This window comes from Nicotiana tomentosiformis, chromosome 12 (genome assembly GCF_000390325.3).
Source record: "Nicotiana tomentosiformis chromosome 12, ASM39032v3, whole genome shotgun sequence".
NCBI lineage: Eukaryota > Viridiplantae > Streptophyta > Magnoliopsida > Solanales > Solanaceae > Nicotiana > Nicotiana tomentosiformis.
The window spans coordinates 110,392,990-110,420,897 of NC_090823.1; the positions used below are offsets into that span (position 1 = coordinate 110,392,990).

General features: G+C 37.1%; 1 protein-coding gene and 1 long non-coding RNA gene across 4 annotated transcripts; one reads left to right on the forward strand and one right to left on the reverse strand.

The window, feature by feature from the left end:
* The first annotated feature begins 18,978 nt into the window (after positions 1 to 18,978).
* Positions 18,979 to 22,023, forward strand: LOC104094598 (laccase-15-like). The gene is made up of 6 exons (XM_009600560.4): positions 18,979 to 19,124; positions 19,203 to 19,354; positions 19,471 to 19,715; positions 19,833 to 19,961; positions 20,459 to 21,418; positions 21,666 to 22,023. Exons 1-6 carry the CDS (start codon positions 19,023 to 19,025, stop codon positions 21,794 to 21,796), a joined length of 1,719 nt encoding a protein of 572 aa, XP_009598855.1. The 5' UTR covers positions 18,979 to 19,022; the 3' UTR covers positions 21,797 to 22,023.
* A 186-nt stretch (positions 22,024 to 22,209) lies between these two features.
* LOC104094599 (uncharacterized) lies at positions 22,210 to 27,238 on the reverse strand. 3 transcript variants are annotated; one of them, XR_685952.4, is made up of 4 exons: positions 26,912 to 27,238; positions 26,669 to 26,814; positions 25,707 to 25,764; positions 22,210 to 24,092 (listed from the first exon to the last, which is right to left on the reverse strand). It is a non-coding gene; the product is annotated as an uncharacterized lncRNA (long non-coding RNA). The 3 variants fall into 3 exon arrangements; XR_685951.4 differs by having other exon boundaries at positions 26,669 to 26,719; positions 26,912 to 27,226; XR_685950.4 differs by lacking the exon at positions 26,669 to 26,814 and having other exon boundaries at positions 26,912 to 27,195.
* Positions 27,239 to 27,908: the final 670 nt, after the last annotated feature.

The following is a 27,908-nucleotide window of genomic DNA, read 5'->3' on the forward strand; positions in this document are numbered from 1 at the left end:
TGTTTGGTATGGCAGGGATCTGTCCCGACCTTTATGATATTTATGTACTCTTAGAGGCTTGTAGGCAAATGTCATGTATACGGATACTAGTATGGCCTTATAGGCCAGCACATCATATGTATAAGTCGGTATATCAAGTTGGGTCATACTATATTGAGTATTTCCTCATGTTTTATTCTACTTATCTCACGACAACCTCTCCGGCTCAATTACCTATGATAGTATGATACGAAAGATATGTTACGTTAGTACTCGATTGAGTAAGGTACCGGGTGCCCGTCGCGGCTCATCGGTTTGGGTCGTGACAAAAGTGGTATCAGAAAAAGAGTTGTAACGGCTAGTTTATTAAGGTAAAATATTAAAAAGAATATTCTATTGGATATTCTTTGTATTTGTACTACTAGAATTTATTGGGGGTATGTCCCATATAAATAGGAAAAAAGATAATGAATAGAGGCATGTGATATTCATTGTGATGAAAGCATACCTTGCTAAAAGATTCTCTTCCCTTGAAAAGATATAAAAAACACCCTTTTATCAAAATTCTTGTTCATATTATCCTACACTTTTTCATCATATCCGAGAAGATTTTGAATGTTCTAAGATTTGTCTAACACTCATCATTGTTAGGAGAAATAATCATATAGCTCATCATTTATTGGGTGAATCACTCCTCTTATTTACTCAAATACCATTTATTGCTTTTTATTATTAGTCATTCTCTCATTATTGCCCATACTTTATGACTATTTAATGTTTATTATTGTCAACCCCTTACTGGATCTATCCCACCTCATACATATTTTCAAAATTCGCTTCTAGAAATATTATTATTAACTAGGTTTATCCCGTTATTACACAAAAAAATAGTTTCAGCCAAAAGTTACACTTTTTGGTCAAACAATTTGGCGCCGTCTATGGGGATTATCTAGTTAAATCTTTTAGTTTCTTCTAGATCTAGACACTGGTTACTAACGTAAAAGAAAAGAAAAAAGAAAATAAGAATAAGATCCTTCTTTCTCTGCATACATAGATCTAATATGGCAGGTAACAAAAAAGAAAGAATGAGAATAATGAGTGACCTCCCAACCAACCTCATGAACATCATCAATGAGAGCTCCGAAGCAGTGGACAAGGACACAACGCACAATGCCTCCCCTGGGCGAGGTGGGTCACCCCCTCCCCATGACAGCATCATAAAATCTCTTGGTAAAGGAGCCTCCACATCCGTGGCGGAGGAGGCGCTACCAGCAATAAAAAAGCTCCTAGAGGCCTGGCTAACCGACACGCTAACTAGTATTCTCCATAATCCCGCTCGGGACACAGCTACAGAAAATGCAAGGACTTGCATCATACCACCAGCGGACGAGCAGCATGATCAATTCCCTCCTCCTCCACCAATGACATGTATTGCTCACAATGTCATTAATGGTGCAGGTAACGACACTCTCGCAACCATTTTGAAAAGGATGGAGGAAATGGAAAATGAGAACAAAGCGCTTCGAGACCATATTAGAGAATACCAAGAAAGGGTCGATAAGATACCGGGCGCCCCTAAACTCTTGCCGAGATACTAGTCGGTTCGCTGTGCAGCCGTATAGTGACTGAAAATATATGATGGCACGCCCGACCCCGAAGACCATGTGACTCACTACGTCACCGCCGTGAAAGGTAATGACCTCGCCAAGGAATAAGTATCCTTCCATTTTGTTAAAAACATTCGGCGAGACCCTTACGGGAGGAGCATTAACTTGGTATTCACAATTGCCTGCGCATTCTATTGAGACCTTCGAAGAAATGGCCGATAAGTTCGTAACCGTTCCATGTTGGGGCCAAAAAGGCAGAGGTGAGAGTAAACGACATATTTGCTATTAAATAGTCTCCGGGAGAGGGATTGAGGGATTTACTTGCCCGGTTAAATCGAGTAAGAATGATCTTGTCAAATGTATCAGAAGGGATGGCGGTCGCAGTTTTTCAAAACGGGCTGAGGAGAACCGGTTCGAGGGAAATAAGAAAGCTACCGAGTCGACTTATGAAGTACCCCCCAACTACTTGGGATAAGATACACAATGCATATTGCGCCGAAGTCCGAGCAGACAAGGATGACCTTAATGGGCCGACCCATCGACTGACCTCGATGCTAGCAGAATCTAGAAAAGATCGAAGACATGATATCAGAAGAGATCTCGCGACCTAGCGACCCAACCGGGAACGACATCTACCATATGTCAGAACCGCCATTGCGTCCTCATCCTGCCATGAAGAGGGCCCACCCCGATCAAGAACATGGACTCATCGGAACGAGAGATGTATGCCCCCTTTATTATCCGCTCACTAATTTTATGTGTCACCTACAGAAATAGTCTACTCCTTGGAGAAGCTCGGACCGAAGGTAAAGTGGCCACAAAAAATGAGGTCAGACCCGAATACCAGAAAAACAGACGCCCTCTGCCAGTTCCATCAAGAGCGAGGACATAAAACCGAAGATTGCATCACCTTAAGACAGGAGGTCGTAACCATGCTACGACAGGGACACCTCAAAGAGTTGCGGAGCGATTGGGAGGGACCAACTTTTCCAGAGGACGTGAACAACATCAAGGACAGCCGAAATCACCCTCGCCGACCCATACTATCCATATGATCATCGGTGGCGGCGACGATGCTTCCATCAACAATGTGAAATTCACTATAACCTACAAGCTCAAACGGTCGATCACCTACGAACGGTATGATGAACTCGAAGAAAGTATCATCTTTGATAAGTCAGATACCAACGGTTTGGTTTTCCCTCACTATGATGCTCTTGTTATCACTTTATAAATTTTAGATATCGATGTGAAACACATTATGGTGGACGATGGGAGTGGCGCATGCATTATCCACCCTCGAGTACTTGCATAAATGAAACTTAAGGATAAGATAGTGTCGCACTGCATCACACTAACGAGTTTTAACAATGCAGTTGAGCAACACATCCGGTGAGATTACACTCCTCGTCCTAACCGGTGGTGTCACTCTAGAAATCACATTCCATATCATGGACCAAGACATAATTTACAACGCCATAGGGCGACCATGGATACACACCATGAGAGCCATCCCCTCTAGCTTATACAAAGTCATCAAATTCCCAACTCCATGGGGAATATTCAGTATACCAGGGGAATAATGCACATCCCAGGAATGCTACTGCATCGCCCTAGACTGTACAAACACCCAACAAACAAAGGATAAAGAAAAAGAGACATAACAATCAACAGGGTCAAGGTCGATGTGTAATGACAGCGAGGACGTCATCAGAGACCCCGATACGGTCGAAGCTGCAGGATCGACCGTAGAGGACCTCGACTCCGTTCAGTTAGGCAGCAACGACCACGGTAAGAAAGCTTACATCGGCTGCAAACTTCAAGAACTAAGTAAGTTTAGTCAATTCTTAACTGCTAACGCGAACTTGTTTGCTTTTAGACCTGTAGATATGCCATGTATCCCAAAGGAGATCACCACACACAAATTGAACGTCGATCCATTCACCCCCCGGTGAGGCAGGTTAGGCGTAAGTTCAACTCCACAATTAATGATGCAGTACGCGAAGAGGTGGAAACATTATTGGAAAATGGCTCCGTCAGGGAGTCGAAATACCCCCAATGGGTCGCCAACGTGGTCATGGTGAAAAAGAAGAATGGAAAATGGCGAATGTGCGTATATTTCACTGACCTGAACAAAGCATGCCCCAAGGATTTGTTTCCACTACCCCATATCGACCAACTCATCGACGTAACGGCCGAGCATGAACTACTAAGCTTTTTGGATGCCTACTCGGGCTATAATCAGATCCTCATGGAGGAAGAGGATCGGGAAAAAATCACCTTCATCACCCATCAGGGGACTTACTGCTACAGGGTTATACCCTTCGAGCTGAAAAACGCATGGGCGACTTATCAAATGTTGGTGGTGAAGATGTTCAAAGACCAACTCGGTAAAACGATGGAAGTCTATATAGACGACATGCTGGTCAAATCCAAAAGAAAAGAAGATCACATCGACCACTTGAGAGAAACCTTCGACATACTCCGTCAATACAGAATGAAACTGAACCCCAAAAAATATGCATTCGGCGTGGCCTCAGGAAAATTCTTAGGTTTCCTAGTGTCACAGCAAGGTATCGAGGTCAATCCCAACCAAATCAAAGCCAACGAAGGGATATCGGAGAACTTGACCACCAAAAAATAGGTTTAGAGGTTGACTGGCCGTATCGCCGCTCTTTCAAGTTTTATTTTGCGATCATCTGATAGGTGCCATAAATTCTTCAGCATTCTCAAAAAGGATAACGGGCTCTAATGGACCCCTGAGTGTGACCAAGCCCTGAAGGAGTTAAAGGTGTACTTGTCATCGCCACCGTTTCTTTCAAAACCATAACCGGGGCAGCACCTCCTCGTCTATCTCGTCGTTTCCGAAGTAGCTGTGAGCGTGGTCCTGGTCCTAGAAAATAAAGGTATGCAGTCTCCCATCTATTACATTAGCAAAACACTAGTCGACGCCGAGACAAGATACTCCCACCTCGAAAAACTAGCTCTAGCCTTAGTCTTTTCTTCACGAAAGCATAGACCACATTTCCAATGCCACCCCATCTCGGTCGTCATGACTTTCCCCCTAAGAAGCATTTTGCATAAACCCGGAGATATTGGGTAGGTTGGCCGAATGGGCCATCGAATTGAGCGAGCACAATATCACATATCGGCCGTGAACAATGATAAAGTCACAAGTCCTTGCAAACTTCGTTGCCGACTTCAGCGCAAAAATAATGCCCGAAGTTGAAAAAGAAGTCGTCCACACTTCTTCCCAAACGCAAGACCTCGGGGTCCTGTACATTGACGGCGTGTCTAACGCGTTAGGGTCCGGGCTGGGACTCATACTCGAAGTTCTAACGGGCGAAGTGATCTGCCAGTCCATAAGATGCCCGGACGTGACTAATAATGAAGCCGAGTATGATGCCGTAATAGTAGGATTAAGACTATCACTCAAATACGGAGCGAAGCGGCTAAGACTGTGCTGCGATTCTCAACTCGTGGTCAACCAAGTCACAAGGACTTTCCAAATCAAGGAACAAAGGTTGCAAAAGTACTAGACCAAAATCTGCAAGCTGCTACCCGAGTTCGACGAATGTCAACTCGACCAGATTACCCGAGCAAAGAATATCGAGGCAGACGGCTTCGCCAAATTAGCCGCAACCACTAAAAACATTGCTACCGGAGACAGAAGCGTAATCCATCTTTTCAATTCATCAATAGACCTAATCGGGGTAATAACCATAAACCTTACTTGGGATTGGCGCAAACGTATTATTACATACTTGCATGACAAAATACTCCCAATTGATAAAAAAAAGCTAAGAAATTACGGATACAAAGAGCCAGGTACAACATCATTCACAACGACCTGTACAAGAGAACGCACGGCGGCCCTCTAGCGAAATGCCTGGGCCCGAATCAGACGTGGTGCGTCCTTGAGGAAGTACACGAAGGCCACTGTGGAGCTCATTCTGGAAATCGGGCTTTGGTCAGATGCCTCATACTGGCAGGGTATTACTGGTCCATCATGAAAAAGGAGGCAGCGAATTTTGTGAAGAAGTGCAAGCAATGCCAAAGTATGCCTCAATGATCCACCAAGCAGGCGAACACCTACACTCAATGACTTCCCCTTGGTTGTTCCTCAAATGGGAAATGAACATAGTGGACCCTTTCTCGGTAGGACGAGGTAATATACGATTTCTTTTGGTTTTAATTATTTCTCTAAATGGGTAGAACCAGGAGCATTCCCCCAAATACGTGAACATGAAGTGATCACCTTCATATGGAAAAACATCATATGTCGATTCGGCCTCCCCAAAGAGATCAGCTGCGACAACGGACCCCAGTTTACAGGAAAGAAAGTTGTTGAGTTTTTTGAGAAATGGCATATCAAAAGAATACTCTCAACGCCATACCACCCCGCGGGTAACAGACAAGCGAAGTCCTCCAACAAGTTGATACTGAACATCATGAAGAAGAAACTCGAAGACGCCAAAGGGTTGTGGCCGGAAATATTACCAGAAGTACTCTGGGCCTACCGAACAACGCCGAAAACGATCACAAGAGAGACGCCTTACTCATTGGTCTATGGGACTGATGCAGTAATACCGGTCGAAGTCGGGGAGCCCAGCCTAAGATAATCCCACGAAAGAGGACCCAACAATGATGAAAGCAAAAGGTAGGAGCTCGACGAAGTCGAAGAATGAAGAGATATGGCCTACATAAGAATGATCGCCCAAAAGCAACAAGCAGAACGCTATTATAACAAAAAGGCAAAGATCAGGCCACTCAAAGTCGGGGACTACGTGCTTAAAGCTAAAACACAAGTGAGCAAAGAACAACGGGAAGGTAAACTAGGAACAAATTGGGATGGCCCATACAAAATCACAGTGACAACGAGCAAGGGGTCATTCCAACTAGAAACAATGGAAGGAGAGCTACTACCAAACAACTGGAATATCGCACACCTCAAGTGCTTTAGCTTTTAAGACATGAAGCGTCCCCAAAGTTGTACTCTTTTTCCCTTACTTGAGTTTGTCCCAATTGGGTTTTCTCAAGGAGGTTTTTAACGAGGCGATGGAGGGGACAATTCAGGATATAAAGTGCGCACGGACGAAGGCATAGGATGGCTAGTTCATTGCTCGACCTCTCAGGACTCCTCTAGGTCAAATAATGAAGGGATTGGATAAGTTGGGATTGGGACTGGAATGGAAATGCCAGCCAACGTCCGAAAAAATATGTAAATTTCTCCAAGTGTATGAACAAAGCACAAATGCATGAAGTTTATTTCTATTTCTCCAACTGTACAACTAAGGCAACATTGCCTTAAAGATCACAATGCCGACAAATGCCACACCTAGAGGCATACCTAATCGGCCCTCGGCCATAACTAAGTATAGGCTGTATTCGGCCTCGTTCGAATCAATACCTAACCGACACTCGGCCATAACTAAGTATAGGTTGTATTCGACCTCATTTGATTCAACACCTAACCGGCCCTTGACCATAACTAAGTATAGGTTGTATTCGACCTCGTTCGAATCAACACCTAACCGGCCCTCGGCCATAACTAAGTATAGGTTGTATTCGACCTCGTTTGAATCAACACCTAACATGCCCTTGGCCATAACTAAGTATAGGTTGTATTTGACCTCGTTCGAATCAACACCTAACCGGCCCTCGTCCATAACAAAGTATAGGTTGTTTTCGACCTCATTCGAATTAACACCTAACCGACCTTCGACCATAAATAAATATACGATATGTTCGACCTCGTTCAAACTAACATTTATTGGCCCTAGGCCATGATCAAACTTAGATTTTGTTTTGACCTCGATCGAACTAACACCCGTCAACCCGTGCTCGTAATTAAACTAAGGATATGTTCAAACCTACTCGAGCTAAATGATTACGACTAAGAAAATCAAGGCAACCAAGAAACAAGATCAAAAGTATACAAGTTCGAACCGAAGAAAAAGAATCAGGTACAAATAACAAAATTGGTATTTCATACTTAGAATAGTTTTTACAAAGGCTCGAAAAGACGCCCACAAAAAATGCACAAGTTTGCGGCAAAACAAAAAGAAGGAAAAGAAAAACTACTAATCGTCGCTAGGCCCGGCAACGCTATCGGTCTAATCACCTAGGCCATCCCCATCTGCCCCTTCACCATCACTATCGCCCTTAGGATACTCATCCTCATATTGGGCGTCCACTTCAATTCGATCCACGCCCGCATACCCCTCATCATCACCGGCCTCTAGTGTAGCAGGATCGTAGCCACAAGCCACCCGAGCTCCATGTGCCTTAACACGAGCATCCTCGAAGACGACTTCTGAAATGGTTCCCGCCCTCATAAGATCTCTAAATAAATCTAGCTGGGCCTCGGCATAAATCCACTCCTTGTTCAAATCTCCAGTAATTGTGCCTTCTTGGCCTCAAGAGCGGCGACTCAATCACAAATGCCCAAAGCCTCTTTCTCTAATTCTCCAATCCGTTCATCAAGCCGCTCTTTTTTGAGTCTGGCCATCTCCAAGGCACTCTCTCGCTCGGAACAAAGAACACGGATCACGATCTCCAAAGCCTTCATCTTTCTCATAACCCCGACCGAGCCAACTACGCTTTCTCGAGATCCATTGCTTTCTAGACGACCTCGCCACTTAAAGCATCCACTTTGAATTCCACTCCTCAAGCTTGGCACGCAGCGAGATCACCTGGGCTTGGAGATCGTCGCACTGGGCTTCGACCCCCCTACTAACCTCAAGTTCATTTTCTTTATCTCTTAGCGCCCCCTCAAGAATGCTGCATTTTTTGATAACCCTCACCACATCATCCTTTTCCTTCAGTTCGTCTCGAAGAGCCTGGAAATTGCCTCTCTCACCAAACCGCCTACAAATCTCGCGGTGCTTTCCATGGTACTCGCGGTATTTTTGCTCCATCTTCAGAAAAATAGCCTTACACCTCTCCTCTCTTCGGGCACTTTCAATTTCCAAAATCACAGTTTGAAAGAGAAAGAAAAAGAAAGCGGAAAGTAAAAACGAAGCCTAAACATTGAACTTGACAAACAAAAATGAAAGAAGTCAAAAAGTTTAACCTGAGAGCGAGGCCAGCTATGCTCCTTGATAAGATAGCGCCATCCAGATTTTCAAGGGTTTTCCCTTCCATGTCGGAACAGAGGGTTCCAAGGGAAGGAACCATGTTCTCCATGTGTACCAACAAATCTCGATTCATGGGGATCGCAATGGTCCGCGTGGACCCCTCCAGTCTCACTTCGAGTAGGGTAAATGCCTCCCTCATCATCCTCACCTCATCGGCGTCAATATCAGAGCCTGTCTCATAGCCATCCTCGGCAATGCCTTTAGCTTTCCTGTCAGCCAGCGAAGAAGGACTGTCAGCCGGTCGCGAGGCCGATGACTCATTATGCCATAAAATATCAGAGACCCTCGTGGACGGCCCTTCCACTTCCATCGTCGCATCGGGAAGGGACACGCCCTCTGCGGCCTCAGTTGATGGCGGAATCTCAGACGACAACTCGATGTCATCTTCAAGCACTATTGCTGCCATCTAACGGATGACAAAATCACCCCTTACTGAATCCACAGCCCGGGCAACCCCATCACTGACGTCCACCAATTTTCTCTTATGGGGAACCAAATCCTCTCCGCTCGGTGACTCCTCCTACTCATCCACTAGACGAAGCAAAGGGGAAGCCGAAAGCTCTGCTGTCGATATGTCTGCAGGCGGAGAAGAAATCGATGTCGAGGCAACAGTATGTGGGGCTGACGACCGAGCATACCTGGCCGTGGAGGAAGAAGGAACAGAAGTAGATGATCGAGCAGGCCTAGACGCGGTCACTATGGGAATAGACACCGAAGAAGAAGCAGTCTTTATCTTACGAAATGCAGGAGGAGGAGCCCTCGACTACCTTGAAGATCCTCGAACTGAAAAGGAAGGATTGAAGGTTATTACTACCAAGAACAAACAGCAATGAGCAAGCCACCATGAGGTTAAGATAGCAAAAATTAATACAGATGAACTCACAGTCCAAGGAAGAAGCAGGCTCGAACTTCTTGAGAAATCTTGACCATTCATGAATCCCCACAACGTGAGGCAGAATCCGGCGAACCTAGTTTGAAATGTCCCCGACCAAAGGAGGGGGCGTAGTCTTGGTTGTACGAAGAAGAGACAAAATTTCACAGCCGGCGACTAAGACAAATCAAATGTTTTTGGCAAAGAATAAATACTTACGAGTGTAATTCTAAGTCTTAGGGAAGCCATTCGCGTTGGTCACCACATCTTCGGTTCTGAAAAAAGTAGTTGTGTAAGAACTAACGATTTGCCTTGTCATCTATCTTCACTACTAGGCATTTACCTCTTCGGTGGCGAAGATGCAACATCGTCCCCCTTTAGAAACTAGGGGCGAAAAGATGCATCAGATGGCGGAGTGTGACCTCGACCCGTCCAACTCCGCAAATTTTGTGAGCATCATATTAAGCTTGTTGATGTATGGAGAGAGTTGGGCCAAACAAATGCTATAGTAGTGGCAAAATTCCTCGGCCAACGGGAGAAGGGGAAGAGTATAGCCAACATGGAAAGGATATGCATAAAACGCGCAATAACCGGGGAGGGGGGTGAGGTAGATTTGTACCATATTACGCCCTGGGGGGACCGGATCGATGTGAGCAGGAATGTTGAATTTTTACCTAAGTTTAGCTAGATCGACCTCTTTCATCGCTGATTCCGAGACCTCGGGCTCGCCTTCATGCGTCTTCGAAAAGTTGGACCTAACTTTCTCACTACGAGGAATTATTTCATCCACCATAGGAGAATTCTCATCTTCAACGGAGACAGAGACGCCATCAGTGCGATGGGGAATAAGCACCGCCAAAGGGACAGGGTCAGTTCTCGCACCAGAAACAGAGGATACATTAGCCATATCTTGAAAGAGGTTATTCAGGCAAGGAAGTATTAGAGGCAATAAGAATTGCTAAGATCAGTAAAGAAGATATGCGGCAATGGAAGAAGAAGAAGAAGGCACAAGGTTTTTATAAGAAATATGTGTAGGGAACAAATGAATGTCGTTACACCTCTCTTTATAAGAATTCAGGCATCAAAACCAAGAGATTATGCCATCACTACCTGGCACTAGAATCGAAACGGCATCCCCCAACTGACAATCGCACGAAAAACGATGCAGAGCATTTGGAAAATGCACCATAATGATGCACGATGTCATGATGTCATTCTGGTGCGGAAGCGACACAACCCCAAAAGTTGCGGTTCACGAAAGCTCACGATATCTTCTCGTCTGAAACGCTACTACTCGACTCTCTTGTCCAAATTTTGCCAACCGCAGTAAACATAATCCGCTCATTAAGGTCTCCTGAGGCCGGCCTTAGTAAGCGGAAGGACTAACTGTATGGGTCGATATCGGTTTCAGTACTTGGGACTAAGCAATATAGAGAAAAGAGTCAGCCAAGGTCGCCCAGAAGATGGCGAAGCCCATGGTCGAGATACAAAAGATGGTCGGTGTCGCGTGCCGTAAAAAGAGCTGTAACGTCTAGTTTATCAGGACAGAATATTAAAAAAAATATTTTGTTGAATATTCTTTGTATTTATGCTACTACGGCTTACTAGGAGTATATCCCATATAAATAGGAGAAAAGATAATGAATAAAGGCATGTGATATTCATTGTGATGAGAGCAGACCTTGCTTAATGATTCTCTTCTCTTGAAAAGATACAAAGAACACCTTTTTATCAAGATTATTGTTCATATTATCCTACATTTTTCCATCATATCCGAGAAGATTTTGAATGTTCTAAGATCTGCCTATCACTCATCATTGTTAGTAGAAATAATCACTTAGCTCATCATTTATTGGGTGAATCACTTCTCTTATTTGGTCAAATGACATTTATTGCTTTTCATTATTATCCATTCTCTCATTATTGCCTATACTTTATGACTATTTAATACTTATTATTGTCAACCCCTTACTGGATCTGTCCCACCTCATACATGTTTTCAAGATTCGCTTCTAGAGATATTATCATTAACTAGGTTTATCTCGTTATTACACAAAAATATAGTTTAAGCCGAAAGTTATACTTTTTGGTCAAACACTAGCTATTCCCCCTATCTCAAATTATCTGTCATGTTTCTCTTTTACCCGCTCTTTAAGAAACGTTAATTAGGAAAGTGATTAGACTATTTTATCCTTGTTTATGTCTTAAGATAAAATCTCTTTTCATTGAATATTTATTCTATATATGTGTTATCTTCGTCTTAAAGAATAATTATTACTAAGGTTAAAAAAGAAAAAAAATAATTAATATTTTCTTAAACTTCTAAAATAATAAATAATTTGAGATAACTATTTTTAATAACCACAATTAATAATATGAGAGAGACTGAGTATCAATTGGATTTGCTTAATATTATGGTAAAGCATTTGAAACTCTTACAAATAGGAGTACAATTCTTTAATCATACTTGCATAACAAGTACATTGTGACAAACATAGCATCGAGAAGGTAAAACATTATTTTCATCCGATTCTCACTCTCTCCCTTTTTTTCCCTTTCTATAGCTTGCTAATAAATGCTCTTTGACTTTTTATATTCAAGCAGTTGGTTGGGAAATATCATTGGGCCATTAGACCTGCTTAATAAGAATGTTTTTATTTCTGGTATAAGATCATGAACAAACAAAGAATGAAAAGGAATGATGGATAATGAAACCGAATATTAAGGAAAAAAAATATGGGATTTTTACCGTCCTATATACTATTAGAAACTTTGTTATCCTTCCTACTCAAGTTTCAATTTAATTACATAGACATATATAATTTACCAATTATATACACTTTAGTAATTAAATGAGTATCCCTTTATATTAAGAATTGAATAAAGAATCAATTATTTTACATTCTTATTCTCTCTCCCTCTTGCTCTCTCTCTCTCTCTCTCTCTCTCTCTCTCTCTCTCTCTCTCTCTCTCTCTCTCCGTCTCTCTTTGTCTCTCAATCTCTCATTCTCTATTCTTTATCCTAATTTTCTTCATCTGATGTCCTCTATTTTTTATCCTTTCATGTTGTATATATTTTTAATGAAATTCATCAATGAATTTCAATCGTTTTACTATAAAGTTTTAACTTAGCAATTTTCTTTCATGTTGTACAATTGGTGTTCAAATTGAAATTGTCAATCAATAAATTTTGAACGCGTTTGATTCTCCACCATTGACGGCCATTAAAAAGCTTTGAATTCGAATTTGGGTTTTCAAAAACCATTATTTGTTTGGATTGGGTGTTGTTACAAACAATTAAAAATATAGTTTGGAGTTTATATCTCAATTTGAGGGTGTTTGGTGAAGATTAGACTTGATTTTGGCTGAATTTCAGATTGAAATTCGAAGAAGAAGAAGAAGAAGAAGAACACATGACATACAATATTGTCACGACCCGAATTTTCTACCTTCGGACCGTGATGGCGCCTAACATTTTTAAAATGACCGCTAGGCAAGCCAATATTAGAATAATATTAATCATTTTTAAAATAATTTTTTAAATTTATTAATAACAAGGAAGCAAATGCAGAAGCAATTTTAAAATAATCCATAATAATAACGGTGTCTAAATACATCCCAGAATTAGTGTCACAAGTGCACGAGCTTCTAGAATAAATACAAATAAAGGTCTGAATAAAATAAAGCTGTCTGGAAATAAACACACAGCTAAAGTATAATAGACGGGGACTTCAGAACTGCGGACGCCATGCAGTTATACCTCAAGTCTCCTCTGGTAGCTGAAATCCGAGCAAGTCTATGGTACGCCGCTGGGACCAACTCCAAAATCTGCACAAGAAGTGCAAAGTGTAGTATCAGTACAACCGACCCCATGTACTGGTAAGTGCTGAGCCTAACCTCGATAAAGTAGTGACGAGGCTAAGGCGGTTCACTTACATTAACCTGTACGCAATATTAATAATAATAACAAATAATAGAAATAAATCAGGTAACTCATTTATAATAATTGAAACCAACCCAGCAGTCATAATCCATTATTATTTTAACCAATTCTGTTGCAGCGTACAACGCGCTCTCACAATATATTCATATTCAATTCTGTTGCAGCGTGCAACCCACTCTCACAATATATTCATATTTAATTCTATTGCGGCGTGCAACTCGCTCTCGCAATATATTCACATTCAATTCTGTTACGGCGTGCAACCCGCTCCTCCAATATATTCATTTTAATCAAGTCTGTTGCGGCGTGCAACCCGATCCTCCAATATTAACTTTTTAACAAGTCTATTGCGGTGTGCACCCCGATCCTCCAATATTGACTTTTAATAAGTCTGTTGCGGCGTGCAACCCGATCCTCCAATATAGACTTTTAATAAGTCTGTTGCGGCGTGCAATCCGATCCTCCAATATATTCATTATAATTAATCATGTTGCGGCGTGCAACCCGCTCCTCCAACATTTTCATTTACCAATTCTTATAGAGGAAATTTTTCCAATAAATGTAATAATTAATATAAAATTACAAGACAACAAGCATACAATAATTATGGTTTAATTATGAAGCAAACAATGACAAATAGCAAATTATTATGGAAATCGGGAAGTAAATAGACAGTTTAATATTTATTATGCTAAATGTCAAATAACAATTAAGGCACATAATTCAAATAGTATGTAATAATTAATGCAGGAATTCAAGAATTTATATTTGCAAAGAATAAGAGAGAAATAATTATTATAATAATTAATTTATGATTAAAAATAATTTGTGATTTTTCAAGTAAGCAGGCAAACAATTAATTTGGCGACGTATAGACACTCGTCACCTCGCCTATACGTCGTTTAAATGTAATTCACATAATAAATAATTTAAGGGTTCTATTCCCTCAAGTCAAGGTTAACCTGACACTTACCTCGCTTTGCAAATTTCAATCAATTATTCAACCACAACTTTTTCTTTTAAATTTGCCTCCGAAAGCTTTAAATCTATTCATAAATAATTCAACATATTCAATACTAATCATAGGAATTAATTCCATATGAATTTATAAATTTTTCGAATAAAAATCTAAAATTTATTAAAATATTCGGCAGTGGGACCCACGTCTCAAATCCCAAAAAAACTCACGAAATCCGAACACCCGTTCCAATACGAGTTCAACCATACCAAATTTGTCTAATTCCGATATCAAATGGACCTTCAAATCTTAATTTTTTGTTTTTTTGGAAAGTTTTACAAAAATTCCAATTTCTTCCATCTAAATCCGAAATAAATGATGAATATAGACATGAATTTGTGAAATACAATCATTATATGATAAAGAACACTTACCCAGTCCGAAATCGTGAAAAACTACTTTGAAATCGCCCCTAAGCCGAGTTATAATTGAGGATTTGTGAAAAATGGGAAAAATTCCGTTTTTGGTTCTGTTTTAAGTCACAGGGGTCAGGCCTTCTTCGCGTTCGCGAAAGGCCTGTCGCGTTCGCGATGAGTAGCAGCCCGTGGCTTTCGCGTTCGCAAGGCATAGCTCGCGTTCGCGCTGAAGAAATGATCGACCCTCCCCCATGTGTGCCTAACACTACGCGTTCGCGAGGAGATGGTCGCGTTCGCGAAGTCTAATGCTCACATCGCTTCGTGTTCGCGACCAAGCCTTCGTGTTCGCGAAGAAGAAAGATCTAGCTGCCCAGTTTACTCTTCGCGTTCGCGAGAGTACCTTCGCGAACGCGAAGAAGAACATGCCAGAACACCTGCTGCAGAAAAATACCAAATTTTCAAAGTCCAAAACATCCCGTAGCCTATCCGAAACTCACCCAAGACCTCGAGGCTCCAAACCAAACATGCACACAAGTTCTAAAACATCATACGAACTTGCTCGCGTGATCGAATCGCCAAAATAACACCTAGAACTACGAATCGGACACCAAATCAAAGGAAGTTTTCAAGAAAACTTTAAAACTTATATTTTTACAACCGGACGTCCGAATCACATCAAATCAACTCCGATTCTCGCCAAATTCGGCAGACAAGTCATAAATATTATATTAGACCTATACCGGGCTCCAAAACTAAAATACGGACCCGAGGTCAATAAATACAACATCAGTAATTTCTTAGAAATCATTAAGCTTTCAAGCTTTTAATTTTTCATCAAAATTCCATAACTCGGGCTAGGGACCTCGGAATTCGATTCCGGGCATACGCTCAAGTCTCAAATCACGATACGGACCTATCAGAATTTTTAAAATATTGATCCAGGTCCGTTTGCTTAAAATGTTGACCAAAGTCAACTTAGTTGAGTTTTAAAGTTTTATTTCCCATTTTAATCTATTTTTCACATAAAAACTTTCCGGAAAAATGTACGGACTACGCACCCAAATCGAGAAATGGTAAATGGCGCTTTTCGAGATCTTAGAACATAAAATTACTTATTAAATTTAAAGATGACATTTTAGATCATCACAAATATACTTACGAAATTGTAGTAAAGTTGTAGTATAATTGTATGTAAATTTTATTCTGTTATAATTATATATATATTTTTTATTTGAATGTTATACGAAAGTTGAAAAATGATTGTATAAAATTTGTATTTAAGTTATCAATATAATCCTTTTACATAAAGTTATTGATATGTATCAAAATTATATTAAGAGAAAAAGTTTTGGTTAGAATTTTAGAGAGGAAGAAACACACACCACATACAAAATATATACAAATCAGATACAGAATATACAAAAAGACATACTGTATAAAATTTGTATAAAAATTATATTTAAGTTGTATGATGTTGTAGATGTATTTTAATTCGGTAAAAATAATGTATGAAAGTTGTTAATAAGTTGTAAATAAGTGTATACTATATAATTAGTTGTATGAAAATTATTTTTAGTATGTATGTTATTGTAGATATATCAATTTGTATTAAATTTGTACGAAATTTATTTTAAATTTGTATGTTGTTGTACCGTCAAATTGTATAATATTAATTGTAAGTACGATATATCCATTTTAGTGCTGATTTAAATAGGTTTTGTTAATTTGTCATAGATTAGTGTATTGGGTAAGTTAACCAATCAAGTGAAGCATAATACTTTACTAGCTCTGCACGATAGTTATTAACCTCGTAAAATCTTTGGACAAATTTTTATACATATCAACAACTTTATGTAAAAAGATAGTATTGATAACTTAAATACAAATTTTATACAATGATTCATACATTATACAATTATTTTTTAACTTTCATACAACATTCAAATAAAAAAAAATATATAACTATAACAGAATATAATTTACATACAATTATACTATAACTTTACTACAATTTCGTAAGTATATTGTATGTCATGTGTTCTTCTTCTTCTTCTTCTTCTTCTTCTTCTTTTTCGAGTTTCAATATGAAATTCATCCAAAATCAAGTTTAATCTTCATCAAACACCTTCAAAATTGAGATATAAACTCAAATAATATTCCCAATTGTTTGCAACAATACCCAATCCAAATAAATAATAGTTTTTGAAAACCCAAATTTGAATTCAAAGCTTCAAAGTTTTTATGTCAATGTTGGAGAGTTAAACACCTGAATACTAAAAACTCTTATTGCTCATCGTCGAGGAGGATTTTCATCCAACTAGAGTTTCATCCAACTTTGGATAGTAGTACAATGTTTCAACAGAGTCATTCAATGGAAAAACCAATCACCTTCAAAGAGTTCAATACCAAATTTAATTTGTGACTGGTTCAGGCATTTTGTAGCCAGTGTTTATCGTTCTGAGACTTTTAACCCACTTGATGTTCAAGCCAATCTTGCCAATCACTCAAGCTATTCCAACAACTCAGCACGATCTAGGATTATATACTTCGGGCCTACACTTTTTCGATGACGGGAGTTGCTATTGCCACCATAAGATACTTAAATGTGGTTAACACCACTGTTCCTTTCAGTTATGCCTTTTTTCAAGCAAAAAAACCCCTAATTAAAAGCACTAATAATAGATTGAGAGCCTTTTAAGGTGGAATATATATAATTTGTAAGTAATCCTTGTTTAGGGCGGGTAATATACAAAATTAGAATAATTAGTAAAGAAGTTTCAAATTAAGAGAGTATGCTATAAGATGAACAAAGAATGAAAAGGATAAACGATTTCTTATTCACGCAAACATAAATTAAAAAGAAAATGCCAAACAGAGAAATCTTTTAACAGAGTTGAAAATCAAGCCTCTCCTTCATTAAGCGTCACTTTTTTCTCGTTTCAGTTGGAATCAATAAAGAAAAAAGAAATGACAAAATTAGTAATAGAAAATGAAATTTGAAGAAAATATTTGACTTTAAAAACTCGACTAGTTATAACTAGTTTCTATTCTTAGGTAACTTTGAAAAATAATCCAAAGCATAGTTGACAAAAATACAACGGTTTCATACAAGGCAACTCGATCGAAATAGCTGGCATAACTTCTGCTCTAAAGCTAGATGTATATGCATTAAAAACCATTCAAACATAACTCACTCTTAAACAAATCACTCAAACACGGAAGATAAGCAAGGATTCTACAGTGAGTAAAATGCATAGAGAAAAGCTCTACTAATTTCTATTACAATCCAGACATAGCCACTTAAGGCATGCAAGATAGCATTAAGTAAATTAAAACGTGCTTCCCGTAAAATTTAAGTATTTTGATAACACGGTCACACAATTCAATATGCAATCAAATCATGCAAAGTTTTTGGTTTTGAATCTCACCACACCCATTAATTATATATAAAAAAAATTCAGGTCATTGCCTCATAAAAAAGAATCAGACCCGCAAGTGAAAAAGTGTGTTAATTAAAGATATAATTAAGTAAATAAAAAGATATTTTTTAAGTATGATCTTACACTTTAATTAAGTACAATTGAAACTCTTTGATGATATGGTTTTACACTTTAACAGGTAGTGTAGTAACTACAGCAACAAACATCTTCTCTCACTCTCTAAAAATCTACTATGACCACAATAGATTTACCATAACCACGCTGGTTTCCCTGATTTCATATATTTTTTCTTCTTTACTTCTCTTTTTATCCCAGATAATTTCTGGCAACGTATCATACCTAAAACACAATTCAGTAACAAAACATAGTCATAGTATATTCAAAGTCATGAGTTCTACACGTTCAAGGATCGGCTTATTACAAGACAATGGCTCAAAACAGTAGGTAGCAATAAATTTCCTCTCTCTTAATAATCCATTTACGCAAAGCTCTTAACATAATTTTCTTGATACTATTTCTAGTGCGCAGCATTTAATTCTGTTGTTGTCAACTGTTAGTTCTTTATTCTACCATACCATTATATATTCCGTGAACAAGAGAGAATCTCTTTACAGAGCAGAATTAAGAGGTTAAAAACACAAAAAAAAGGATTAAAAATTATCTTCTAAAATGATGGCTGGAGAAGTTGTTATGAAAACACACATTTTGAGTCTCATAGTTGTTACCACCTTCCTCCATTACTTAGCTTTTGCTAACCACTACCATTTCATCGTAAGCACATATTATTATCAGCTTCTTTATTAATTAATAATCCTTATGTGAATTAATTAACGTTGTATGGCATGGTAGGTTAAAGAAGCTTCGTTCGAAAGGCTATGCAAATCAAAGGAAATTCTAACTGTGAATGGCAAGTTTCCAGGGCCGACCCTCTATGCTCACAAAGGATCTACTCTTATTGTTGATGTCTATAACAAAGGAAAGTACAATCTCACTATTCACTGGTAAATATATTCCAGTTTTCTTTAAATATTTTACTTTGGTGCACCCTATATATATACCCTTTTAATTTTGTTCTTTTCAACCTTTGGTGATTTTACTTTCAAAATATATAAACAAGGCATGGAGTGAAACAGCCACGGAATCCCTGGTCAGATGGTCCTGAATATATCACCCAGTGTCCAATTCAACCAGGCTCTAAATTCAGACAAACAATAGTACTTTCTGACGAAGAAGGTACTATTTGGTGGCACGCGCACAGCGCTTGGGCGCGTGCCACAGTTCATGGCGCCATTGTTGTTTACCCGAAGCCCGGAACTAGTTATCCTTTTCCCAAGCCTCAGGCTGAGATACCAATTATTTTAGGTACAATTATAAATATTCCTTCTAAACATCTTATTTTAATGGAATTACATATAAATTTATTTTTCATTTTCACAAATTTAACTAATTAAGTTTCTTTTTCTTTAATTTGATTCTCAGCTGAGTGGTGGAAGGACAGTGTTGTGGAGGTTTTAAAGGAATTTACTGCCTCAGGAGGTCAGCCTAGAAATTCTGATGCATTTATGATTAATGGTCAGCCTGGTGATTTTTACCCATGTTCAAAACATGGTAGGTAACCCATTGCTATCAGAAAGTTAATGACATTGATCTTGACAAGTTTCTACGCATTAATATATATTGCTCATGTACTAAAATAAGAAATTAAACAAACTTTGGCTATAGGATTATTCTTTGCTGCATTGAAATACTCATCTTTTCCTTTTATTGGCTTCATGATAGTAACACCTTTGAATATTTATCCCTCACTATTTAATTGTTACCTGCCACTAATAAAAACTTAGAGTTTAGATTCTATACGTTGATAGTATAATTTTTTTTAAATACTCTCAAGTCACCTAAATGATAAGTAGCGGCCAGTAACCGTTCATAAAAAGTGGGACTAGTAATAAGAAAAAGGCTTGTTGCATGTTGATCGGGTTAAAATATAAGTACTACGTAGTTAAAAACCTTTTATAGTGTGCGTATATAACTTTAACCCATTTTTTTATACTGTTCCTTATCCTTCTTCATTCTTTTCCATTCTTTTGTTTTCTTTGTTTGAGCAGGAACTTTCAAGCTAGAAGTTAAGTCTGGGAAGACTTATCTGCTAAGAATTCTTAATGCTGCAATGAATGAAATTCTCTTTTTCGCGATTGCAAAGCACAAATTAACAGTGGTTGGAACAGATGGAAGCTACACAAAGCCATTGACAAGGGATTATATCGCGATAAGTCCTGGACAAACACTTGACTGCTTGTTGAAAGCTAATCAAGAACCTAATTTTTACTACATGGCTGCTAGAGCATATACTAATGGGAATAATGTCCAATTTGATAACACAACAACCACAGCCATTGTTAAATATGAAGGAAATTACTTAATTTCTTCACCTCTTTCACTACCTTATTTACCTTCTTACGCTAACACACCTGCAGCTGTTAATTTCAGTGGCAGCCTAAGAAGTTTAGCTTCTAAACACCATCCGATATCCGTCCCACTTAAAGTGAAAACAAGGTTGGTTTCAACTGTTTCAATTAACTTATTGCCTTGTCCTATAAATGGTACAAATGTTACAACATGCCAAGGACCAAATGGGACACGATTATCGGCTAGTATGAACAACATTAGTTTTGTGACACCAACATATAACATACTAGAAGCCTATTATTATCACATTAAAGGTGTGTTTGGGACCAAATTTCCTAGCTTTCCACCATATGTATTTAATTACACTTCTGATGTCCTGCCTTTAGAGCTCGAGTTACCTGAATTTGGGACACAAGTGAAAGTGCTGGAATATAATACAACAGTTGAGTTGGTACTGCAGGGGACTAATTTGGTCACTGGCTTAGACCATCCAATGCATCTTCATGGGTACAATTTTTATGTTGTTGGTAGGGGATTTGGAAATTTTGACGAAAAACAGGATCCTCAGAACTATAATCTTGTTGATCCTCCTCGAAGAAACACCGTTGCTATCCCTAGAAATGGTTGGATTGCCATTAGATTCAGGGCAGATAACCCGGGTAAGTCTTCCTCATAACGCATACTTAGAATTTATTTTTATGATATCAAGTCACCTAAAATATAATCACAGGCTTAACTAACTGTTTATAATAAGTGAAACTAGTTTCCTGAAAAATAAGGTATTCACATTTATAATGTAGAAGTTATTTATACAACCAGTGTAGATAAGTTAAAATGTTAAATCCTTTTATTCATTGTGGAACTTATTATGTTAACCCTTTGTTTTTTAATTTCTTATTGCTTTAGGAGTTTGGATTATGCATTGTCATATTGAGCGTCATCTTACATGGGGGATGCAGACAGTGTTTATAGTGAAAAAGGGACACAGGCCAAAAGAACGCATTTTCTCGCCTCCTCAGGACATGCCACCTTGCTGATTTTTCCATCATTTACATATTGCTAAAATATTTATATGTGTGTTTATAGTATAGTGATTATTTTAGGGAAGGAAACTATCCTGATAAATAGTTTGTGGAGTTATTATAGTATTGCATTTGAACTGAAATTAATTGTTATGTGGTTTCATATGTATATTTGCTACTGTTTCAGTGACTAAAGACATGAATGAGAATACTGTGGTTTTCCACATGATATCATTACGGAAGTTGTACAAATGTTTTAAATTTCTTTTTTTTATCATCTTAATTCGTGCTGTTGTGCCGGCGGTCTTTTCTTCTTGGAACATTAGTGTTAGTTTGAGGAACCTGGTTCGTTACCTTACTCCTTATCCGTAAAGTAAATACAATAATTTTTATGTGGAGAATCATCCTACTTAAAAGGTGCAAAAATCTGTAATTTAATACTCTCCATTTCTCCTACTTCAAATATTTGATTTACAAGTTACTCTAACTTGCAAAATCAAATACTCACTCCAACTCACTGATTATATATGACACTTTTATTATAGCTCGATTTTCTAAAACACATTTACTAGACTGACTCAACAAGAACACAACACTAGTACTCGACTTGAGTATGGAAAATATAGTTTTTCAGTTGACGTGCAAAAGGATGATCTCAGCAGTCCAAAAATATAGTAGTATTTAAATTCTCTGGACTCCGAGATCTTTTAGGAGTACTATGCGTAATTAGCTTCTCGTTTGATAGGACTCCTACTGCTCTTGGGATTCCACAAGTCTTGGGACTCTTGTCTTTCACTTATGCAAGCGTATCTTCTTGGGCAACAACCCGTATCATGTTTAGCAATCCTCTTCCAACAAACTCAGACCTGGGTAACTTTGAGATAAAATTACTGTCTTGCAAAAGCGTGCAATCATCAACCTTGAGGAGCTGGTTCTTAGAGCAGTTAAGCAGCTACGCTGAGGACCTAGTTCTTAGAGCATTTCATCTTAACAAATTTTGTTAACCATCAAAATCTCAATATCCAACAATTAGATTAATTAATTAGCCGGCTATATAAATTTGAATGTAATCTATTTAATATTACGAGAGGACAAATATGATAATAAAGAGCAACCTGAATATTTCTAACCGGACACAAGCTGATGTTAGCTTAAATAGGTCCAAACTAGATGAGCCTTGCCCGTGCATAGCACGGGCCCAACATTTAGAATGCTGATATAGTTTAAGGATTGTTTCTAATCTTTAGAGAATCTATTATTTAAACCTTAAATAGGAACACATACCTTAGAACAACCATGATTTCAAAAATACAAAAGCACAAATTCCATCTTTAGTAAATAGTAACAAATATAAAAGACTACATACTACTTGAAAGTTGAAACACATATATTCAGAACGCGCATTCAAGAACAATGAATCTCGTCCCTCATTGAAATTACATCCACGAAATAACCATACAAAATGACGGTCAAAAGGCACTACTTGTTTATGACTTGGTTGCTAAAACATTTTCTGCTAGTAGTAGCTACAATAACTGCATAACTAAGATACCATAAATAAGAACATATAAATAGGTGATTCAACTCCCTCATACATCTTTGTCCAAATTCTATGCTTTGATTGTTACTTGGTCTTTATAAATGTCTTGCTTGAACTGGTTGAGCCGGGTAAGAATGTCATAACTTTAGGAGATTTTTAAAAATCTGTAGTACGATAAACACACAAGAAGCCTCCTCTAAAGCAATAACTTCTTTATTAGCCGTTTAATTTAAAGTTCATTACTTAAGAAAAACTGACAAAGAAGTAATGCATTAATCATCCATCAGCGAAATGGTATGATAAAGATAAAATTTAGCCCCTAAATAAATTAAATTTCTTATGATCAAGACACTGGACATGCACAAATGTAATAATAAAAAAACACATCATTACAACATAACACATCAAGGTTTTGATTGAAATAAAACTAATTTGAAATTAGTAATTAAATAAATAGCTTGCAAAAAAAGAAAAATAAAGACAACATACATTATAAAAGAACTCTTTCTACTAGCATGTTAGAATCAATTGAAGCATGTGGATAACTACAACTTATAATGAAATAAATAAAAGTAAACACAATATAGGCACACTCAACACTGATTGTTTCAAGAAAGATAAACATAAATATATAGGTAACAGTCTGTTGAGAGATCGAATGAATTAAAAGAGGTATCAAGATATATAGTTCATTGCCATTACCAATTTAAGTAATGAAGGAGAGGCTTTAGTCATCTGCAACCATGGCAAGAAAATTTTGGGTAGTTTAACCTGCCAAAAAAGAAAAACGTCAAAAGTAGTCACACAGCAACACGTTCATATTACATTATATATGTTAAAAGATAGAATATATATGAATGTAATTGCACATTCTATTTACAAATACATATCCTATCATCCTCAAGTGTTTCATGTATTGAACTAAAAGTAGAACAAACCAAATTATCAAGCACTAACTAAGTGGCCAAGTGAATTAATCTCTACCAAATATGTGAAGATGGTAAATCAATCCACCATTTGTACTTTCAGATAAAACATATACATGAAATACAAACATAAAGTATATTCCAAGAAAATTATATGAAAAACTGTTAGGTGAAGAACATTAAGAAAGAATAGGAAAAGATAGCATGTGCTGATTCAATATCTAGCTACATGGAACTCTATTTCACGACATGAATATATAGGTAATAACACCAACATTGATGTTCCTAAAACGGACATCCATGCCAATCATATGTTAAAATGATAATAATACATGAATAACCATATTCTTGATGAATAGCTTATGAGTTATAAACCATATTAACATTTTGGCATAATTTTTTATTCTTTAGCAAATTGGAGTAAATTGATAACAAAACAAAGGTGACCAATCTAATCAAGACAAGAGCCTGGCCCGAATTATATATGTTACAACCTTCATCACTTGGAATGAAAGTGAATGCTCCATTCATACTCTGTGAAGTACAGAGTTGTGAATATAGTTCATAGAACTATTCCAAACTAAGTAATGGACAAGTTTAATTGCCATTGATAGACGAATATCTAAAGAGCTTTAAAATTGGCCAAAAAAGTTAAGATCAATTAAATATAGCAATAAAATATACTTGACTGATTATTAGTAGATTATTAGTAAAAAAGAAAAGGAGATCATTATCAAAAAGGCCATTGGCATCTTTCTAATTTTCTTCTTTTGGCGGATGGGAGGAAAAATTACAAATAAAAGTGAAGCTTAACTTTTGCTTCAAACAATCAAAGAGCAGTCTCAATAAGTAAAAAATGGTAACAAAAATATCTTTCCCAAAATGAACACTTCTCGCATGAACTTATGAGTTCATGAAAAATATTTAATTATTGAAATTTCACATAGTAGAAGTTTTATAAAGTTCATTATGGAGATTTGTTGTTAATATTAAGAGGCTATTTGTGTCACCGCTCCTTTCCTTTTCCTCAAATAGATACTTAAACATCTTTAAAGTTTCTGCAAAGGGAGAAATAGAAAAGAATACGAAAGGAGAAAAATATCAAATGATTGTTTTTGTACTTGTCTCTAAAATAAGGCAGTTGAATAATGACGATCAGAGAGGATATGCTTTTAAGTTCAACACATTTAACACAATTCGAATTCTTTTTTTTTGTTTTCAGTAGTCATTAGTCTTGTAAAACACATAATAGGGTAAAATAGTAGAACTATTAATTTTCAAAAGAAGTGAATTTTCAGCCAAATAAAACTTTTATAATTTAATAGACATTATATGAGCAGTAAAAGAAAAAGTTATTTATCCAGAATTACTCATGTTTATGCAAAGATTTTAATATTCAGCTAAGTTTGTTCGCTATCAATCACATGATCTTACTGTAAAAATATGGAGAAGCAATTACCTGATGTGAGCATATTTCTCTATCAAGGGATAAATCACATCATTCGGCTAGCAATGCTCTGTTAAATTTAACATATTTATAAGAAATCAGTTAAATAAGTGACTCATTTAAATTACAATAAAAAATACTCTATTTACTATAGCTTAAATGCTTCCACCACCAAGAGAAATAAAATACAATGCAAATCAACATAGGATTATATAGATAATAGATTGCAGAATATCTTTCAAAACTCCACATAATTAGTCAAGTGGACCTTCCTATTATGTACAATGTTGTCTTATACATAACCAAAGATACATTAGTTAACCCAACACATGTTCTATCGTTGGAAATCAAAAAGGGAACCAGAAGATATCGTTTAGTTTAGTAATTGTCTATAATTTTTAAAAACACATATTCATTAATTGAAAACCATTAGATGATCGAAATTCTCTCGTGGATCCGTGATCGATGATCTAATTCTATTAATAAAGTGTGTTATTCTAAAAGAATGTATTTAGAACAATATTTAGAGAGCAACGACATGATCTTCACTACAAAGCTAATCCATCGGAATTCGGTAAAAGAAAATTGGAACCAAAATTCAATAATTTTCTAATTATTTTTTATCCCTAGGTTTCCTGAAAAACAAATAAAAAAAAGGGAACAGGACACACGCATCCCCTGAATAAGCAGAAGCATGAAAAAAATATACAAAGAAAAAATATATAATATCCCTGACTATGAGATCTCATCTCTGCACAAAATCGACATGAATAATTTTATCCCTAAGAATTGACAGAAAATATAGGATCAATACAATTTTAACTTTCTCGAATTTGTGCATTGTGTCACATATATGATCATATTGAGAAAATTAGAGCAAAACAACCCCAATTATCTCCCATAAAGCGCTCATGACAAAGACAGTGAAGAAGCATGTGAACTAAAAACAAAACATACTCTAAAAAATATATTACCTCTCTATAATCAATCATAATGCGTGTTCTACTTGTTCCCAGAGATTCAACCTTTAAGAGCAGTAAATACATGGTAAAAGACCACCATTATCGTCGGCAAATAACTCCAAGTTTTGCCCTAAACTCGTATACCTCACACAAACTCTCTAATTACAAAAAGCAAATCGGATAGGAAAATAAAGCCCTAATAGAAATTAATAAAAAAAAAACAAGATTTGGGCAAAGATTGAGAGAGGAACAGACCTGAAACTTGCAACACCCAACTGCGAAGATGAAGAGAAATGAAAAAAAATATTATTTGAGAGGACAAATTGAGAACCAGAGAAAACCAACATTTCTTGTTGTGGCTTGGAAGAATCTGCGTTTAGAATTGTGTTGAGTTGTTAATTGAAATTATAATTTTACCCTTGAGCTCAAATTACAGTTATGCCATTGGTCGACCACACTTTCTTTTCTATATAATAGAAATTTTAACCCAAATCAATGACATCTGGATATAAAAAGGAGGCTCAAAAGGCTTCGTCCATGGAAAACCATTTGGGTTAACTAGCTGGCCAAGGATCCATTATTTTGTCACCTTCAAATTGTTTGTTTGAGACCAATGATGAGTCTTTAGTCATATAATTTGATAGAACAACATAAGTTAAAAGGTAAGAGTACGAGGAAAACGGAAATTAATAAGACAGCAAGCAAAAAGCTTCATGAAGTGGAATACTTGCTGTATAAGCGGAGGCGGATCCAAAATATAAATTTTATGGGTTCAGCCTTTAAGATTTTTATCATTATATTTTTAAAATCGTAGGTTCAAATTTATTATTTATTATAATTTTAATAAATTTCTATATACAAATTTATGTGTGTTCAGTTGAACCCGATTTCAGAAGCTAAATCCGCTTCTATGTATAAGAAGATATAGATAAGCTACTTTTGTTATAAGATTAGGATCCAAACGTAACGTAAATATGGTTACTTGTTAATCATACGAACAATTTAAATTATATACGCTGACGGTAAAAAAGAATATTTCTACAATAAATTCACTTATTAGGTTGATGGATAAATCCTTATAAATATTAATTTGTAATTGTTATTTGTGACTTGAATTATTTCCTTATATTTCTAGGAAACCCGTAATCCCTATAGATTTAGGAAAATCCGTTGCTCTAATAGTTTTGGGAAAGAAAAACTTATTGTCCTTGTCAGATTATGAAACCTTTCTCTTATAGGTTTGGTACTATTT

Coding starts and splice junctions, on each gene's coding strand:
- LOC104094598 (XM_009600560.4), top strand. CDS start 19,023: ATGATGGCTGGAGAAGTTGTTATGAAAACACACATTTTGAGTCTCATA. Junction 19,125..19,202: donor CTAACCACTACCATTTCATC/GTAAGCACATAT, acceptor ATGGCATGGTAG/GTTAAAGAAGCTTCGTTCGA. Junction 21,419..21,665: donor ATTCAGGGCAGATAACCCGG/GTAAGTCTTCCT, acceptor TTATTGCTTTAG/GAGTTTGGATTATGCATTGT.